We start from the raw sequence: 20,419 nt of genomic DNA, 5'->3' as shown, positions 1-20,419 counted from the left end.
ATCACTCTGCTTTTTGTGAGAAATATTACATGTTTATCTTTAAATTTTTATAATGTTTCATAGCTTCAGAATAACGATATTTTTTTTCATAGACTTTTAATTGCTATTAAGAAGATAAGGGAGAGTTCATCCACCAGTCCTGTGGCAGAGGACAGAAGGAACCATAATGGAAAGAGGTATAAGATGTAATTTGTGGTAATACTGAAAAATTGTGGCAAGCTCACTATAAACAATTAAATTTATCTGCAGTAAGTTGGTAGTTGATATTATTCACAAACATGTAAATCCCAAGAAGTGTGCCACTATTTGTTTATATTTTGTAGCTGTCTTTTTGGACTGCCTATTTTTTTTTTCTTTTAACATGTTAGGTTGATTAAGAAATCTTTTCTCTTTGTTTAGATAAGTGAGATTATAGAATAGTTTTTAATTAGTATTTACAATAAAGATGTTTCTGCTTTGGGGGAAAAGATGTGCATTTAGCCTCTAATGGTCTAATTAAATGAAGCGTAATTTCAGAGTTCGAGAGACAAAGACAAAGCTGAGAGGAAGAGAAAAGCCGAGATTGCCAGACTGCGCAGAGAGAAGATCATGGCCCAGATGTCTGAGATGCAGCGGCACTTTATTGATGAGAACAAAGAACTCTTTCAGCAGACATTAGAACTGGATGCCTCTATCTCTGCTGTTCTTGATAATAGGTAAAAATTAATCACAATTTTTGAAACTCTTGACCATGGTTCTCCACTGAGGAAGATGTTTGGTTTTTTTTCTTTATAAGTACACTTAATCCTAGAATAACTTAGAAGAGTTGATAGATAAACTTCGTGGCCTCGTAGTTAGAGGACTTAATCTTAGAAATCTGAGTTTATTAGCATATGATTATGAGCATGTCTCTTGACTATAGATAAGAGAATTCATATGTATGCTTAAAATGTAAGTTATACAGAAGACCCTTGAGATTCATAAAAGAATGAATACACTGGGCTCAGTTAACTTAGTGTCTGGCTTATGTGTTGCATATTGGATTGCTATGAGGATTGAAGGAGATGGTTTTGATACATATGAAAGACTTGGGTCTCTCAAATCAAGTCATCAAAACTGTGTGTTTTAGGGACTTCCCTGGTGGTCCAGTGGCTAAGACTCTCTGCGGCTCCCAATGCAGGGGACCTTGGGTTCGATCCCTGGTCAGGAACTAGATCACACATGCTGCAACTAAGACTTCACATGCCACAACTAAAGATCCCGCACACCTCAACAAAGATCAAAGATCCCACGTGCCGCAACTAAGACCCGGCACAGCCAAATAAATAAATAAATATTTTTTTAAAAAAACAAAAAAACTGCGTGTTTTAAATACGTTTCTACTTACTTAGAATCTACTGTTTTATGATTCTATAGAAACTTCTTAGGCTCATTATTATACTCCTAACCTTTTATTGCAGCCCTATGGTTCAGATATGACTCTTACGGCATTGGGCCCAGCACAAACTCGGGTCCCTGAACAGAGACAATTTGTTACCTGTATATTGTGTCAAGAAGAGCAAGAGGTCAAGGTGGAAAGCAGGGCAATGGTCCTGCAGCATTTGTTCAGAGATCAACTGTATTATCAAAAACAGAAGTAAATTCATTCAGGATCCAGGTAAGTCATAGCTATATCCTCATCCTCCCTATTAATAATGACTGCCACATAGTATGGTAGGTGATATACAGAGATTTTATTACCCTAATAATAACTGTAGGCTTGGTGGTATCTTGAGCAGGTAACTTAGACAGGAATGAACTTGACAGATGTGGCAACACTCCAGAAGGTTAAGTATTATGCCTGAATTACACAGCTGATAAATAGCAGGGATTCAAAAGAAAGCTGTTCTTTGTTTCATTAACATACTTCGGTACTTAACAGTCTTTCCCATTCTTCACATTTGTAAAGTCCAATAATTAGTTGACACTGAAATAACAATAACTATTTTATCTCAATAATTATTTTATCTCATAGATAGATCCAGGGTGGAATCCCTTGAGAACAGTGGTGTGAGTCACCCCTGTGAGAAGCTGTCCTTGAGCCAGATTCTCATTTAGATTATTGAGATAGAGATTACCATGCAGTGCAGGATGTTATTCAAGAGAGTCTTGGGATCAACATCTATGGAATGGAGGGGAAGGAAGCAGGTTTGGGCAAAGGGAGAAGTTGAGCTGTGATGCAGTCCCCAAAAGACCTTAGCCAACCCCATGGGAGGTCTGGAGCTGGATGGCCCTTCAGAGGTGTCCCAAGTTGGGGCAAGGGGGCTGGGTCTTTATACCCTGACACTGATCAGTGACTGGTTGTGACCTACCTCTGGAAAGAGGTTGTGACCTTGATCAAAGTAGTGTGACCCTGAGCAAAGTCCCTTAAAGAGGGATAACAGTTGAGTGCCCTCTTCTAACAGCTGAGGGAGTAAGTCATTCATTCCTGCAGGGGCTTCTGGGCTACACCTTATTATGTCCACAGCAGATACTTTTATGTTTCTACTCTTAACATTTGTTTATGTGTGCATATGCCTCAGTGATACCAGTAAACTTCTTGAGAGTAGGAACTGTGTTTTAATTTTCAAAGCACTTATTTAGCCAGTGCTTTTCACATTGTATGATTGGAAGGAGGTTTGAGAGACCACTGGTAAGTTTGCCTTTTTCTCTATAATGAAAGGTCTTCACAGTGTGGCTCTCAAGCACCCTAGTTAAGATACATTGGTCAGCTTCACCTTAAGAAATGATCATTTGTACTAGGTGATTTACAAATTTCATTCCAGGCTGAAGATAAAGTCACCAATTATATTTAGTACTTGCCTATAAGTGGATTTTTTTAATGCTTTCACAATTTATATCATAAAAGATTTTCTTTATGCTGTGAAATTTGCACTGTTCCATTATATAAAGCAAATTGAAACTTGAGTAATTTAATGTTAGGGAATTTCTAAGATTATACTAATTTATGTAGAGAATTCCAAGAATTCCCAAAGAAGCCAGCTACCCACTTTATGTTTGTCTTCATTTTTCATCTCCTTTAAATATAAAAAATTAGTACCAGAGCAGAAGACTGTCTGAATTGCCCGTTTTTCCCTACTCTGGTCTGGGCTGCTGTCCCAGATATTTTGCTGCAGCTTTGACTCTGGTATAGTAATTGTGGCTAGTCTCTGCATGATTGTCTTTAGGCAGATTCTCCTCTACGGCCAGGACATCTTTTTTGTTAGAGATCATTGTGACCCAGCTGCCCTGAAGGTATTAAAGACCTCTCCCTGAAGAATATCCCTTTTACCTCAGGCTCAGGGCATTTTCAGGGAATAGGAGTCTCTCAGTGCCCTGAAAATGTGAAATGTTCAAAAGATTAGATGTACTTAAATATGGGATTCCAGTTTCAGTTAACAATTCAGGGATGTTTCATTAACTTGCTCAGGGTAATGAAAATTAGAGAGTCCTGTATTCTGAATAATCTGGGGTCTTGCATAAATTATTATAAATTTATTGGTATAAATATAAATTATTATAAATTTTTATAAATTTATTGGTAAAATTATTGGTATCTCAAATCAAAGGAATAAACTAGCATTTCATTTGAAGTTACAGGCCCTTAGTAAGGATTTCACAATTTAAGTTGTACATTTGTTACAGGAATATTAAATGCTTGGTTTTTCGCTTTGTTTTTTGTTTGTTTTATAATGCAGAAAAATATGATCCATTATTCATGCACCCTGATCTGTCTTGTGGAACACATACTGGTAGCTGTGGGCACATTATGCATGCCCATTGTTGGCAAAGGTAATTTATATTCTTAATATTAGTCAAGAGAAGCTTATACAAAGGCTCAAATTAAATTTTTAATAAGGAAATTCCATCTAGAAAAAGGGAAAAAGAACTAAAGATGTTTGAAGAAGAAAACTCCGTATTACTGCCTAATAAATAACAAAATTAATTTGCTTTGTCATTACATTTAAAGGAGTGACTTAGAAACTTCATAGTATATCAAGTGTATTTTTTAATGTGGGGATCTAACAGACTAGATGAAGTAAAGGATTTTCACAGTGGTATAAACCCTAGAAATATGTCTTTCTTTGGGTCCAGGGTGAACAACTCTTGATTCTGAAGATGCTAGCACTTGTCTGGTTAGTTCCTAAGATTGTCATGGCTCCCTGAGCTAAGATGGGATAACTTCAAACTTATTCTACTTTGGTGCTTTCTATGCTTCTGCAAAACCAACAAATTAGTGCTGTTATTCTAGTACTCTGCTCATCGAGTTGTTATGAACTGCCCCTAGTAAGTAGTCACCAGCCCTGGCTGGGGGAGTAACCACAGAGCACTGGGACCAAGAAATATGCTACATTGTGAATGATTGTTTGCAAGGCAGTCTTTTTTTCGATTCTCCTGTTCTGGAACTCTTAACCCATTTTGGTAATTACAACAACTCAAAGTATCACTGTTAAAAATAATTCAGGTCATTTCAAGATTTTAATTTTTAGATTTTTTTGTGGAAACAAATTATTTAAAATGTTGAAGCTTGTGGCTCTCATTTTTAAAAATTACCATTGTTTTTGATGCCTCATGTTTTCTAATTGTAAAGGTATTTTGATTCCGTTCAAGCTAAAGAACAGCGAAGGCAACAGAGATTACGCTTACATACAAGCTATGATGTAGAAAATGGAGAATTCCTTTGTCCCCTTTGTGAATGCTTGAGTAATACTGTTATTCCTCTGCTGCTTCCTCCAAGAAATATTTTTAATAGGTAAGTTTTGGCTCATAAAACCTTTATATCAAAGAACTAGTTTCCTTTGAAGGTAATGAAATAATAAACCACAGCTGGGTGAGGAGATCACTCTAGGTAAATGCATAATGTTTTCCAGGTACTTTCCAAACTTTTTACTTAGTTATTTCTTCTACCTGACCTATGAAATATGATTTTGGTTTTTAGAAAGGAACAAGCTAAAATATAACAGTTTCTTGGTCACCTGTAAGCACTGTAAGGGATATAAAGTTCCCATGTGTTCATGAAAACTGTCTCCTTTATTTCTAAGACCCCACTTTAAATATCTCCCTCATACTTTTTAAGAGATGCTCAGTAAATTGCTAGGGGTAGAAGGGGCAGCTCAAACTGACATTATTGAACATACTAACAATTAAATATAATTTTTTGCAATTTACTGGCCAATTCAAAAATTGGACCAAAAAGTGAAAATCTGTTAGTGTATTTAAAATACAAAGTTTTTGTCATTTCATAATTTTTAGTGCACTTTTAGTTAATAGGAGTATTAGACATACTCATTTCAGATATGAATTTGGTAGTGTCTCCTCTTCAAACCTGACCTTTGTTACTCAGTTATGGTATCTGTCTTACATTCACAAATACTAATTTGAGTTTTGTGAATATGAATCATCTGTTTATTTCTGTGCTACTATTTGGGTTTAAATAAAGCAGGGTCAGTTTTTTTCTCTTCAATTTTAGGAGTTAAAACCATGGTGTCTTAGTCTATGCTACCACACAGTGTTCTTAAAATACCATTAGATATGCATGTAAGCTCATGCTTTTTAATCAAAAAAGCATATCATGGTGCTGACTTATACCTGCATTTGAACTGGTAAAGAAATTAGTCATTGTTAGGTTAAGAATTCTCTGCATGTAAGGAGAAAACAATCACTTTTGTGGTTCAGGTTTTGCTTTTTTTCCCAGGAGAGTCAGTTACGGCACATTTGTTAAAAGAACACAGGCTGTGGAGTCTGATATAGCTGGGTTTGAATGCCACATCTGTCCCATATATGGCTTTAGTCAAGTAACATAGCTCTAAACCTCAGTTTCCTCATCTGTAAAATGGGGACAATAATATAACCTATTTCATTAAGAAGATTCTGAGGATTAAATATAATACTGTAAAATGCTTACAACATAACTAAGTGCTTGCAACATAATAAGCACTCAATAAATAGTGTCCGTGGTGTGGTGATTGTGATATTTAAGAAATACTAATAAATTCCAGTACCAAAAAAGTGAAATATTTGACAAATAATTCACTGTGTTGCTAATAATTATTAGCGTCGTATTGACGAATAATGTATTTTCATTTCCATTGGTAAATATCTATTCTGACTTTTTAAAAAGCAACAAATTTTCCCCTAGGTTTTTTTATTGTTTTTTTGTTTTTTTAATATTTGAAGTGTGTCTAAAATATACCTGTGATCATTTAAGGAGTCTTTTTGTATCTTAAACTAAGCAGCAACAGAATACTAAACACTCTCTATAATCTTTTCTAGCAGGTTACATTTTTCAGACCAACCAAATCTGACTCAGTGGATTAGAACAATATCTCAGCAAATAAAAGCATTACAGGTTCTTAGGAAAGAAGAAAATACTCCTAGTAAGTTCTGATAACCTGCTTTCATTTTTCCCTAACGTCTGAGACCATTGGGAAATATAGTTTCAGAATAAATTGTTTTAAAATATTTTAAAAGTGAAACCTCTCACTTTAAAATTTGACTTTCTCTAATTTTCTTTGTCTTAATGAACTAAATTTGAATCTGCTACATTACTCCTTATTCCTTGAAAACACACAAGCTCATGTGAAGTTTATGATAAATACTTCTTACTTACTCCCCCATTTTATTGAAGAGCTTCTGGGGGTGGGGGAGATGTAACTGAGTATGGAAGAGCTGGCTTTATTCTCTGTGGGCTGACTCACTATATTGTTGGCATTACCAAGGGCTTCCCAAGTTTGATAGACATGCACTGCACTTCCGACCTTGAGGGAAAGCAGTCTGAGCAGAATTTATACCATTGGTTTATAAGGAAACAAAACAGCATACTCTTCCTTTTCTTACCTTCCCTAGCTACATTCCAGTGGCTTTACTTTTCAGGAGAAGCACAGGTGACTGAAGAAGGTACCTAGGTCATCCAGAGCAATAGTGTTTCTCATGCTTTGAATATATATTATACTGGTTTTCATTAATGGGAATTTTTCCCATTGTTTTTAATTTCTTTGACCTAAATTTAGAATGAAATTTATGACTGAAATTTATAGAAATATTGTGGACTAAAGAATAATAGTATAAAATGCTTGTTTCTGTAGATACTGCCTTATCAAGGAATTTAGAAAATGTGGATGAATTGCAGCTCCCTGAAGGATTTAGGCCTGATTTTCATCCTAAGTGAGTATATTATTCCTTTTAAATTTGGCCCACTTGAAATGAAAAATTAAGTGAGCAGTTAGTAAGAATATCGTTTGTCAAGTTAGGGAGCAAAATGTTATAGGGCACTGATCTTGAATTCTGAGACTTAAGAATATTTACTGCAGGTGTATTGATAAAAACCTAAGAACTACATGGCATGTTTAATTCTCACAAACCTCTCCTAGTCTATGTTCCTGACTCCCTCCTACACCCCTTTATCTGGCTCTCCTTGACAACACCTCATCAGTACATCTAAACCTAAGCTGCTCAGCTCCCCCACCAAAGCCCATGCTTCCTTCTGACTTCTGTTTTCTATTTATGGCCCCACCAACCTCTTAGTAACTCAGGACCAAAACCAGAGTGTTTTCAGCCCAATTTTACCCATAGCCAGTAAGTTACAAGGTATAACCCAGATTCTAGAGCTAGACTGCTTTTGTTCAGTTCCAGCACCACTGCTTATAAGCTGTGCAACTTTGTGCAAATTGCTTGACCTCTCTGTATCTCACTCAGTTTCCTCATTTGTAAAGGGAAGATAATAATATCTACCTCATAAGTGTTATAAAGATAAAATGACAATACATTTAACGTTACCTGGAAGCTGTGCCTGGCAAATACTAAATTACTCAGTAAAAATACTACTGGAGGGCTTAAACAGAAAGAACATCAGTCCTGTGCCTCTCAAATTCCTCCTCCCTATCCCCAGTCCTGTCATTTTGTTTCTTCTGCTACGTACTTCCATATTTCTAATTAAAATGCTTAATCAGCTGTGTCTTGATTTATTATTTTTTTAAACAGTATCTTTCTGTTGACTAGTAATTTAGGATTCAACTTTGACCTCTACCCTATTCACTATTCCTTGCCAGTCTACCTATAGAGTTATTTCACAATTTTTGGTTAAATCATTTGTCAGTTTTTATATTATAATTGTTTCTACTGATAAGTTGTATGTTAAATTTCCTTTCTTATACAATTTTGTTTTCCTGTGGTTAATAATTACCTTATTTTTTTTCATATACTTGGTTTTCTATGTATATAATACTCTTTTTTCCCCTAAACGTTGCAATAGACCTGTCAGATGCCTAGCAGTAGCTATCAGTGCTCAGATTCATCAGATGATCTTCCTTCCTGGAGCCCTCCTCCCACAGCCTTTGCCCTCCCACGCCAATCAGGACAGGGCACAGCTGTCACCCTGAGACTTCCCCTAGCCCTGCTCCTCTTGTTTGCCGGATCTTGTATCCTTCTCTCTCTCTTTTTTTTTGGCCGCACCTGTGGCATGTGGGATTTTAGTTCCCTGACCAGTGATTGAAACCACACCCCCTGCTTTGGGAGTGCGGAATCTTAACCACTGGACCACTGGGGAAGTCCTCTCCTTCCTTTCTTAATTTACTCCCTCATGTTGCATCTCTCAGCAGATTCCTAAGAAAAGGTGCCTGGGTGTTAAATTTTCCATGTCTGAAAATACATTTATTATTGTATCCATATGCTTGATGGATGGTTTGGGTATAGAATTATAGGTTAGAAGTAACTTTACATCTAGATTTTGAAGGCAGTGTTTACTGACTTCTAGCACCCACTGAGAAATTAACACCATTCTGATTCCTGTTCCTTTGTAACTTTATTACTTCTGGAAACTGTTGTTATTGTCTCATTAATTACCAATGTTCTGAAATTTCTCTGTGATATTCCTTGACATGTGAGTCTTTCTTCATTCATTTCACCACGTTTTCAACAGGCTCTTTGAAGATTCATACCCTTCAGGTTGGGGAATGTTTTATTTTGTTCCTTAGATAATTTTCTCCTCTTGGTTTTTCCATTCTTTGAGGTAGTCCTACTGTTAGTTCATTCTTGGCCCTCTTGGACTGATCCCCTTATTTATTTATTTATTTATTTATTTATTTATTTATGTATGTATGTAGGTAGGTGTGTATGTAGGTATGTATGTGTGGCTGCATTGGGTCTTCACTGCTGCACACGGGCTTTCTCTAGTTGCGGCGAGCAGGGGCTATTCTTCGTTGCGGTGTGCAGACTTCTCATTGTGGTGGTTTCTCTTGTTCCGGAGCACAGGCTTTAAGCCCATGGGCTTCAGTAGTTGTGGCACGCAGGCTTAGTAGTTGTGGCTCGTGGGCTCTAGAGCGCAGGCTCAGTATTTGTGGCGCACAGGCTTAGTTGCTCCACGGCATGTGGGATCTTCCCGGACCAGGGATCGAACCCGTGTCCCCTGCATTGGCAGGCAGATTCTTAACCACTGCGCCACCAGGGAAGTCCCCTAATTTTTTTATAAATTGGTTGTTTTCTACCCTGTCTCTGTTTTCCCTGAGTTCCTTTTTTCTGCTTATTTTGGTGTTTATGTCTTTGATGTTTCTTTTCTTAAATATTTATTGGTCCTTCGGTGACTTCAAGAACAAGGCACTAAGAAGCTCACTGGATACCTGGTGGGCAGGTTGGAGCTTGCTGACCTATGAGCCTCACAATGAGGTGATCAGGCCCCCACCAGTCTTTCACTTGGGACCCCCAAATGTCAATGTGTAAAAACGACTTTTCCTGAGAATTCTTCACTGGAGAAACTAAAATCTATGGCAGTGGGTACACATTGCTGGTGTTCTTGAGATGGGGAAGAGGTCCAGGATCCAATAGTTCAGTGTGTAGACCTTCACCCTAATACCTTGTTTTCAGGCCTGTGCCTCACTGCTGCCAACCCAAGTAGAGCATAACCCCTCTCAGGCAGGGACCGTTTGCATGTCTTTCATTCCCCCTTTTCATACAACTATCTTTAGGTAGTTTCAGTGGTTCAGTTCCAACATAGAAAATATCTGTTAAGAAACTGAGCCCCTTTTTTTTTTTTTTTTTAAACATCTTTATTGAAGTATAATTGCCTTACAATGGTGTGTTAGCTTCTGCTTTATAACAAAGTGAATCAAACTGAGCCCTTTGATTGATGTGAGTACATTGTTTTGAGCTAATCCTGATCCTGTACATGTTCACTTCAGGAATCCTTATTCTGAAAGCATAAAAGAAATGCTAACAACATTTGGAACTGCTACTTATAAGGTGGGACTAAAGGTTCATCCCAATGAAGAGGATCCCCGTGTCCCCATAATGTGCTGGGGTAGTTGCGCGTACACCATCCAAAGCATAGGTAAGAGATTCAGAGTTGTGTCTTTAAATCTCAAACATACATTGACATGAGTTGTGTGTAGAATCCTGTATTTAAACAGAGATGTTTAAAGTGGGCAACAATATCAAATAATATAAAGACTTTGGAGCAGGAAATGTAGTGTGCTGACAAAATATTAGATTGACAGTTTATAAATTAACCACAGCAACAGAGAACTCATTTTAGTGGTGGTTATAGCTTCTTGTCAGTTAAGGGAATGTTTCCTCATTTTTACTTCTTACTCAAAGTTAATTCTTGTGAAATGACTTAAAGATTTTAAAACCTGACAATATTGTGCTTTTGGGAGAAAGAATTTTTTTTTACTTTTTTTTAAACTTGTAATAAAATGTACAAAACATAAAATTTACCATCTTTACCACTTTTAATCCTCAGAAAGAATTTTAAGTGATGAAGAGAAACCGTTGTTCAGTCCTTTGCCTTGCAGACTGGTAAGTTATCAGTTTACTCAATTCATGGAATGGTGGAGTAGAAATTAGATTGTTCTGCTTTTTTTAATCCAAAAAACCTGAAATGGTTATTTAAGCATAGGTTCACTCCTTTTGAGGTAGAACCCATTTTCTGTAACAATACTGAAGACGTAATGTTTATAATTTAATTTTCATTATTTTTCTTTTAAATAGACTTCATCTCTTTTGGTTAAACATGTGAAAAGATGGGGGGATGGGGAACTAAAAACAAAGTGCTTGTTCTTGAATTTTTAGTGCCGTAGTTGGAAATAGAGATCAGAACATACCCTCTACCACATTTGACTACCCATTATAAGCAACATGTAAATAAGTACAAATTAATGTCAAAACAGTACATTTAATGCCTAGAAAAGTGAAGGAATATACAATTAAAGCTTGCTAATTTTTACAATGTAGCTAGTGTCAGCTGCTTCTTCTACTTAACCATTCAAACTTATAATCATAAAAGTGCATGTAATTTTATTCACGTAGAATCACCTGGGGAGCTTTTAAAAGTGCCTAGGCCCTACTATGGGTCAGTTAAATCAGAATCTCTGGAGACAGGCCCCAGGCATTAATATTTTTTTAAAAGCTTCCCCCTACCCCGAGGCCAGGATTGAGAACCACTGATGTAAGAGCCCTAACTCTTTGGAGTTTTTTAAAAATACAGATACCTGGTCACTTTGACTTAATAAATTGGAATATGTAGGAGTAGACCCTGGTATTAAAACTGCCCTGAATTGTATCTTTGTGGTAAATCAGCAGAATAGCAGTTCCCTGTATTCTTAACTGTGATATATGATGGATTGGGATATGACTATCAATGTTGACTGACATTCTTTTGCTACAGTAAATAAGAGTTGGTAAGTATGCTGATATTGAAAAGGCAATCACAAATGTATAGAATAGAGTTTATTTTGTCTGGTTTTTAAGGCAGTTCTTACACATTTTCTTGATTCTGTGTACTTCACTCTGCCTCTTTGGTACACTGTTGGCTCTTCATCTGTTTTTCTGCTAATATGATTTTGTGTAATCTGTTTATGTTGATTGTTAAAGCAACCTTGCATTCCTGAAATAATCCCAACTTGGTCATGTAGAGTATCCTTTTTGTATATGATTATATTTGATTTGCTAATATTTTATCTAAGTTTTTTTTCTACGTTCATAAGAGAAATTTAATTTTTTAAAGTATATAGCCATTAGGGACGAACTCATTCTATTTTTTTGACTTGCGCTTTTCAAATTTACGTACCTCTCCACTGACCTTTCCCTCCTATATCAGAGGATAAGGGACCTCCGGGAAAAGTAGCTTATCTTTCCATCTATTGTTTGGAATCCATCCCCTCTCCATCAGTTATCCCTTCTTCTACCTCTTTCACTCCTGGCACTTGCCCTGTTCACAAGTGTGCTCCATTGTTCCTCCTCTTACTCTTGCCCTCAATATTATCTTCTATCACCCTAGCTTTTTCATTCCTTTTTATGACCAAGCAAGCCATTTTAAAGCATATTTCACTTATTTCACCATGCAATGAAAAATGTTTAAATACAGATAAATAGCACCTACAGTTTTTAATTTCACTTCACATCCTAAGAGAAATTTTATACACAGCGAAACATCTTTAAACAATAATGTATACTCTGGCTCCAATTTCTTGCTAACTCTTCACTTTTCAACTCCCTGCAGTTTGGCTTCACCACCACCACCCCTCGCCAACACTTTCTCACTTTTCGGAAACACCTCTTGCCAAGTTCACCAAATGATCTCATTATCATTGTGAGTGGGCATTTTTCAGCCCTTATTTGACATTCTATTTACTTAATTCTGATAACTGCTTCTTTCTGAAACTCATTTTCTCTCTTGATTTCTGAGACATTCCTGGTTTTCTCCCTACCTTTCTGGCGGCTCCTTCTCAGTCTGCTTTCCCTCCTTTGTGCTGTAAATGTTATTTTAAACCCCCAGAGTTTGGCCCATGACTCAATCATCTGATACTCTTCCCTGGTCAGCCCCATCTATGTCTCTGATTCCAGTTATATCCAAATGATTCCCACCTGTTTATCTCTAAACCAGATCTATTATCTCTCAGTGCCTGTTTCATTTTTTTACCTGGATCTCCTAAGGATACCTCAAACTGAACAATCCAAATTAATTTTTCTTCCTATATTTAGAGTCTTAGGTAATGTCACCACTGTCCATCCAGGTGACCAAGCCAGAAACTTGCAAGTCCTTTTGGATGCATCATTTGGTCTGGATGTTCGTATCCAACTGATCAGCAGAGTTTGTTGAATTTCTCTCCTGCATATTTGTCCTAGTTCTTCCATTCCTACTTCTGCTGATTTGGTTCAGCCCCTATATCTTTTCTTGCCTAGATTATTGTAACTGTCTCTACCCTGAATCTCACTCTCTCCTAATATATTATCAGAGAGGTTCTCTAAAAAGTAACCCTGATCATATCTCTTAAATGTTACTTCTCCATTATCACTCACCTCCTGCCAATCCCCACATCCATGGGCCAGGATTGCAGAATCATTACTGGTCCCCAAATGCTAGTCCCAGTCTTTTGCCTCTGCTCGAGTGCCCTAAGCAGATGACTCCTCTTTAAGAAGTTCTTCAAGCTTTGCCTTCACTGGGAAATTTCTGAGCCATGAAGTGGGGTATACCTCATCTGTGATGCTGCCTCCTTTAGCTGTCCCCTCCCCACCTTTTCTTTTCCTTCCCACCCTCAAGGCTGTGAGCTCCTTAAGAGCAGGGGGTGGGGGAGTGAGTTTTCATTTTGAGATCTTCAAAACCAAGACTAGCGTATGGTAGGTCCTCAATATCTATTGAACCAAACAACATTACAAAAAATTTAGAAAATAGAGAATTAAGCAGGAAGAAAAAACTTAAGTCAATCACCCATCTGTCTTTTTCATTAACATGTTTATACTTTATTATAATGGATATTTACATGTAGTTTTGTTTCTACTCCATTCTTCACTTTACATTAAGAGTTTTCTCATTGTTCCTACATAGTCTCCATAACAGTTCTTGATGTTTACAGGAACCCTGTTTTGTACAACCATCTTCTTGCACGTAGTTTCCCCAGTATTTGAAGTGTTTCCCACATTTTAGAGTATTTATTTAGACTAAATATAAAGAAATACTGCATCACATTCCTGGGAGTCTCTTTTGTTTGCTGTCTGTCTTGACGTATGTGTCCTTCTTAACTTTTCCACAGAGAACTAGCAGCATGGTAACAGGAGATAGCCTTGTTTTATTCAGCATACAATTAGATATTTTCCATTCCATGCATTCCATGTTAGAGACATGCCATTAAAGATGTCATAGATTCAGTTCCATACCATCTAGAGATTTCACTGTGCATCCAGCTTTACTTCAACTAGCTGTGCTTTGAACTAACATTCCTGAAAGAGGAGAACTACTTCATATGCTGGCTTCTTTGTTAATTTTGTCATCTCTTTATTTCAGGATGACTGTCTTAGGTCACTAACAAGATTTGCTGCAGCACATTGGACAGTGGCATCACTTTCAGTGGTACAAGGACACTTTTGTAAACTTTTTGCATGTGAGTATTAATACATGTACCATATATGTTATGATAATTTCTCATCTTCTGTAGTTTTGTTTTTAGTGGTGAAACTTCCCTCCATTTTGAAAGAAATATTTTGGTAATACTGTTTGTCTTATATACAAGTTCTAGCTCATGAATTCATATATAGCTTGCAAAAAATAAATTTAAACTAGATTATATGCATTTTAAAAATAATTTAATACTTACATTGACATATAATATGTGCTCATGTATTTTTCTTTAAACATTAGCATTGGTGCCTGGTGACAACCACGGAGACCTTCCATGCATATTAGATATCGACATGTTTCATTTATTGGTGGGTATCTTGTAATTTGTGTTTGAAATTTTTATCATATTATATAGCTTTATCTTAGACTTGATGAGTAATGCAGAGGCAGACAAGAGGAATTATCAGCTATTATTCTTACTACTTCCGAGTATAATTCTTTTCTGAAGATCCTCACAAAGAAAATGTTAAGGAATCCAGTTGAGAGACTTGACCTGGGTGTCTAATCCAATCTGTCTTATTTTTGCCTTGTGGCTGAGGTCAGTAATGTAACCTCTCTATGCTTTTCACTCTAGAGAAGTAAAAAGCACTAGTAATGTAAGGGCTGCTGCCAACCCATACGGTGCTCTGGGGCAGATACAGCCCTCTGGTAACACTGCTTAGCAACAGTCTCTCTGTGTGGTTTAGGGAAAGTCATGTCTTCTGAGCAGGTGCGGGTGGTGCCAGCTCAGCACTGGCCAGGCTGAAGTTCAGCCCCACCTCAACCAGGTCCCCTTACTCAGGACACTGAGTGTACCACCACGCACAGCAGCCCCAAGTGCTGCCCCCTTAATCTCTTTGGGCATCATATTCTGTGCCTGTAAGTTGGTTAATACCTACCTGATATAACTGTGTCAAAACTCAGTGGGATAATCAATGTAAAGAGCTTAGAGCAATGTGTCCCTAGTAAATGTTAGCCATTGTTATTGTTCCCATTGCTCCTCTGAAAACCACCACCACTGACACCACCATACAGGCAGCAGGAGGCTAACAAGAGAGCTAGCATTTATTGTATACCTGACTGCTTTCACATTCATCTTCATTTAGTCCTTACATCCTTATTACTGAGGTATTAAAAACACGTATATTATCGCCAGCTTACCAACAGGGAAACTGAGACTCAAAGGAATTGTCTAAAAGGTTCATAAGAGGATCTTGGATTCATACCTAGATCTTTGTGGGTCCAAAACTCATGCTTTTTCCATTGCTCACTACCTAGAAAGATTTCAAGTTTTATTTTTGTTATTATTAACAATAAACTATATATAGGGGAATCACTGGATAAACGAAATAATAATGCCCATCAAATGAAATAATAACGCTCTAAATAATTTTCTTTAGTCAATCCTAGTGGAATTTCTAACATGTGTACCCTTTAAGAACAGAGATTTCTTAAGGGGAGGGACTGAGCTCACAAAGAGATCACATTAAGAAAATGGAAACGTGTTCAGCTGTGAAAGGAAAGGTGCTCCGTCTGACCTTCTGTATTTGGTATCCAGGTGGGCTTGGTGCTCGCCTTCCCGGCATTGCAGTGTCAAGATTTTTCAGGGATCAGCCTTGGCACTGGGGACCTTCACATTTTCCATCTGGTTACTATGGCACACATCATACAGATCTTACTTACCTCATGTACAGGTAACTCCTTTTTGTCAGATTCTTGAAGTACTGGAGTTCTTTCAGCTTAAAAAAAAAGTACTAAAAAAAAAAAAAAAAAAGTACTAAAGGAAAAGGTGCTTGGATGAGAGTAATATATAAACTATAATTAGGCTACTTGTAGTAGTAATTAGTAAAATAAACAGTAAAATCCTGTTTATCCTCATGTGAAAATTTTTGAAACAATTTCCCTTCTGTTAAAAACCTTAGTGATGTGAATGTTTTTACTTATTTTTTTATTTCATAAGTTTAGTAATATTTGAGTACCACAGGCTGTATATTTAGCAGATTTTACTCACCGCTTGCTGCCTGGCACCCTGAGGCACTTTGACTTCCTCTCCCTAAGGGGCTCCTTGTTAGGATGGAGATCAATACTATGTTCTGATCTGAGGGATTAAAGTTCTGTGTGTTTTGTGAGAGTGTTTTCATATTACATGTGAGTGTATGAATATATTTGAGTGCTTAAATGGTGTGATCATCAATCCACTTAGTAGGCAAATACAGAGTACTAATATTGCCTTATCTTTCAGAAGAGAATGGCATGGATCAAGAAAATGCTTCTGGGGAAGAAGAATTAGCAGTTCTTGCTTTGTATAAAACACTTCACCAGTATACAGGAAGGTGAGGTCGTAATCTTTACATGATAGGCAGTTCCCCAAATATTAGGAGGTGGTAGTATGAAAAACGAATTCATTTGTTAAATAAGGGAAATTGCTGTCTGTTGATATGTTTAAAATAAGAGATGGGGGAGTGACCTGCAGGACTTCTCAATTTTTAATATACTAACATGATTGGAAATCTCTGAGAGAGGAGTAATATACAGCACTTCCCACACATTTTTAAGGTATATCCAGGGCTGGCAGGAGTGCAGTGACATTCTTAGAACCTCATGTTATTGGAGTCATTGTGATTTGGTTACGACAGTTTCACTTGGCTTTCTTTTTTTTTTTTTTTTTGGCTGTGTTGGGTCTTCGTTGCTGCGCGCTGACTTTCTTTAGTTGCGGCGAGCGGGGGCTGCTCTTCCTTGTGGTGCATGGGCTTCTCATTGCAGTGGCTTCTTTTGTTGTGGTGCACTGGCTCTAGTCACACGGGCTTCAGTAGTTGCAGCACACAGGCTTCAGTAGTTGCGGCACGTGGGCTCAGTAGTTGCAGCACACGGGCTCTAGGGCATGTGGGCTTCAATAGTTGTGGCGTGCCAGCTCAGTAGTTGTGGCTTGTGGGCTCTAGAGCACAGGCTCAGTAGCTGGGGCGCATGGGCCTAGTTGCTCCGCGGCATGTGGGATCTTCCCAGACCAGGGCTTGAACCCGTGTCCCCTGCATTGGCAGGCAGATTCTTAACCACTGAGCCACCAGATAAGTCCCTTCACTTGGCTTTCTAACAGTATATGTCAAGAACCATACTGTTTGTTCTTTGACTAAGTTATCCCATTTCTGAGAATCCACACTAGCAGAATAATCCAACATATAGAAAAACCTATAGACATAAAGATGTACACTGATATTATTTATATTAGCAAAGAATTTAAAGCAATCTAAGAGTTTGCTTACAGGGAAGTAATTTAGTGTAGGTTATGATTGATGTTATCCAGAATATTAAAATTCCAATAAAATTATGGTTTATGATCTGAAAATCATGTTAATTTTAAATTTTATATGTTACAAGTACAACTGTGTAAGACAGATTAGTATGAAAATAGTTTGCCAAAGTAATACCTGCTGATATAAGGTTATAGAATAGTGGATAGTTTTTTTATTTTCCAAATTTTCTCTTTATATAGCTATATAACTTTTATAAATTTTAATAACAGCATTGGAGGGTATATCACCAATTATACCTGACGTCCTGTAATAGTTAGGGCTACCCATACCTTTTAAGCCAACGTGCTATCAATTCCAAATAGTAGTTGTCTGTTTTCACACTGTGCTATAACTAGAATGACCATTTTTTAATTACATTTCCAAGTTATCATTTTTCTCTTTCACAGTGCCTTGAAAGAAATGCACTCTGGTTGGCATCTGTTGAGGAATGTCAGAGCTGGAATCATGCCTTTCCTTAGGTGTTCTGCTTTGTTTTTCCATTACTTAAATGGAGTTCCTTCCCCACCTGAAATTCAAGGTAATTTCTAATTTCTTTCAAAATGTAGGAAATGTATGTAGTCTTTCACTCTAGCAAGTTAAGAATTAAAGTGCATTGCAAAAATGAAAACTTATTAAAAGTTTAGGTCATAGCTAATTGACTGTGGTGATGTACAGATTATAGAATTAGATGCATATTTATGTAAATATCTGATTTTATTTGGATGTCAGTAAATGTACTGATTTTGTACATGTACAAAAATGTACTTGTTTTGCTTTCAGGTGTTAAAATTGTTCAATTGTATATTATTCATAAACTGGGTTGTTCAGATTTTAAAAAGTGAAAAGTGACAAATTCAGGTGTGGTTTTTTGTTGCTTTTTTTTTTTTAACTTTTGATTTTATATTGGAATATAGCCGATTAACAATGTTGTGATAGTTTCAGGTGCACAACAAAGCAACTCAGCCGTACATATACATATATCCAAACTCCCCTCCCATCTAGGCTGCCACATAACATTGAGCAGGGTTCCCTGTGCTATACAGTAGGTCCTTGTTGGTTATCCATTTTAATTATGGCAGTGTGTACATGTCGATCCCAAACTCCCTGACTGTCCCTTCCCTCCACCCTTCCCCCCCGGTAACCGTAAGTTTGTTCTCTAAGTCTATGAGCCTCTTTCTGTTTTGTAAATAAGTTCCTTTGTATCATTTCTTTTTAGATTCCACATATAAAGGATATCATATGATATTTCTCTTTCTCTGACTGACTTCACTCAGTATGGCAATCTCTAGGTCCATCCATGTTGCTACAAATGTCATTATTTCATTCTATTTAATGGCTGAGCAATATTCCATTGTATATATGTACCACATTTGCTTTATCCATTCCTTTGTCGATGGACATTTAGGTTGCTTCCATGTCTTGGCTATCGTAAACAGTGCTGCAGTGAACACTGGGGTGCGTGTATCCTTTCAGACCATGTTTTTCTCTGGATATATGCCCAGGAGTGGGATTGCAGGGTCAAATGATAGCTCTATTTTTAGTTTTTTAAGGAACCTCCATACTGTTCTCCATAGTGGCTGTACCAATTTACATTCCCACCGACAGTGTAGGAGGGTTCCCTTTTCTCCACACTGTCTCCAGCATTTATTGTTTGTGGATTTTTTGATGATAGCCATTTTGACTGGTGTGAGGTGATATCTCATTGTAGTTTTGATTTGCATTTCTCTAATAATTAGCGATGTTGAACATCTTCTCATCTGTCTTCTTTGGAGAAATGTCTATATAATGGTCTTCTGCCCATTTTTTGATTGGGTTGTTCGTTTTGATGATATTAAGCCTCATGAGGTGTTTGTAAATTTTGGAGACTAATCCCTTGTTGGTCACATCATTTGCAAATATTTTCTCCCAATCTGTGGGTTGTCTTTTCATTTTGTTTATGGTTTCCTTTGCTGTGCAAAAGCTTTTGAGTTTAATTAGGTCCCATTTGTTTATTTTTGTTTTTATTTCCATTATTATGGGAGACAGATCGAAAAGGATATTGCTGCAATTTATGTCAGAGAGTGTTCAGCCTATGTTTTCCTCTCGGGGTTTTATAGTATCTGTTCTCACATTTAGGTCTTTAATCCATTTTGAGCTTATTTTGTGTATGGTGTTAAAGAACCATCTAATTTCATTTTTTTTACATGTAGCTGACCAGTTTTCCCAGCACCATTTGTTGAAGAGACTAGACTGTCTTTCCACTGTTGTGTAGTCTTGCCTCCTTTGTCATAGATTAATTGACCATAGGTGTGTGGGTTTATTTCTGGGCTTTCTATCCTGTTACATTGATCTATATATCTGTTTTTGTGCCAGTACCATACTATTTTGATGACTATAGGTAGTATAGTCTGAAGTCAGGGAGCCTGATTCCTCCAGCTCCGTTTTTCTTTCTCAAGATTGCTTTGGCTATTTGGGGTCTTTTGTATCTCCATACAAATTTTAAGATTTTTTGTTCTAATTCTGTGAAAAATGCCATTGATAATTTTATAGGGATTCCATTGAATCTGTAGATTGCCTTGGGTAGTATAGTCATTTTGACAATATTGATTCTTCCAATCCACAAACATGGTATATCTTTCCATCTGTTTGTGTCTTCTTCGATTTCTTTCATCAGTGTCTTATAGTTTTCAAGTACAGATCTTTTGTCTCCTTAGGTAGGTTTATTCCTAGGTATTTCATTCTTTTTGATGCAGTGGTAAATGGGATTGTTTCTTGAATTTTCTTTCTG

The 20,419-nt window shown here is 37.0% G+C and overlaps 1 protein-coding gene across 1 annotated transcript in view; it reads left to right on the top strand.

Annotated features, from left to right (window-relative positions):
- Positions 1-20,419, top strand: part of UBR2 (ubiquitin protein ligase E3 component n-recognin 2) — a 116,005-nt gene that overhangs the window by 80,348 nt on the left and 15,238 nt on the right. Inside the window, 19 exon segments of the mRNA XM_036870431.1 lie at positions 93-101; positions 103-150; positions 152-176; positions 506-695; position 996; positions 1,440-1,569; positions 1,572-1,601; positions 1,604-1,636; positions 3,696-3,789; positions 4,589-4,750; positions 6,271-6,374; positions 7,083-7,161; positions 10,170-10,318; positions 10,730-10,785; positions 14,270-14,366; positions 14,624-14,691; positions 15,921-16,056; positions 16,605-16,695; positions 18,060-18,190. Coding sequence (XP_036726326.1) covers positions 93-101; positions 103-150; positions 152-176; positions 506-695; position 996; positions 1,440-1,569; positions 1,572-1,601; positions 1,604-1,636; positions 3,696-3,789; positions 4,589-4,750; positions 6,271-6,374; positions 7,083-7,161; positions 10,170-10,318; positions 10,730-10,785; positions 14,270-14,366; positions 14,624-14,691; positions 15,921-16,056; positions 16,605-16,695; positions 18,060-18,190 — 1,633 coding nt within the window.

The sequence above is a fragment of the Balaenoptera musculus genome, chromosome 11 (assembly GCF_009873245.2).
Source record: "Balaenoptera musculus isolate JJ_BM4_2016_0621 chromosome 11, mBalMus1.pri.v3, whole genome shotgun sequence".
In the NCBI taxonomy this organism is placed as follows: Eukaryota; Metazoa; Chordata; class Mammalia; order Artiodactyla; family Balaenopteridae; genus Balaenoptera; species Balaenoptera musculus.
The sequence above is the reverse complement of the archived record's forward strand: the minus strand, read 5'-3'. Positions and strand labels throughout refer to the sequence as shown.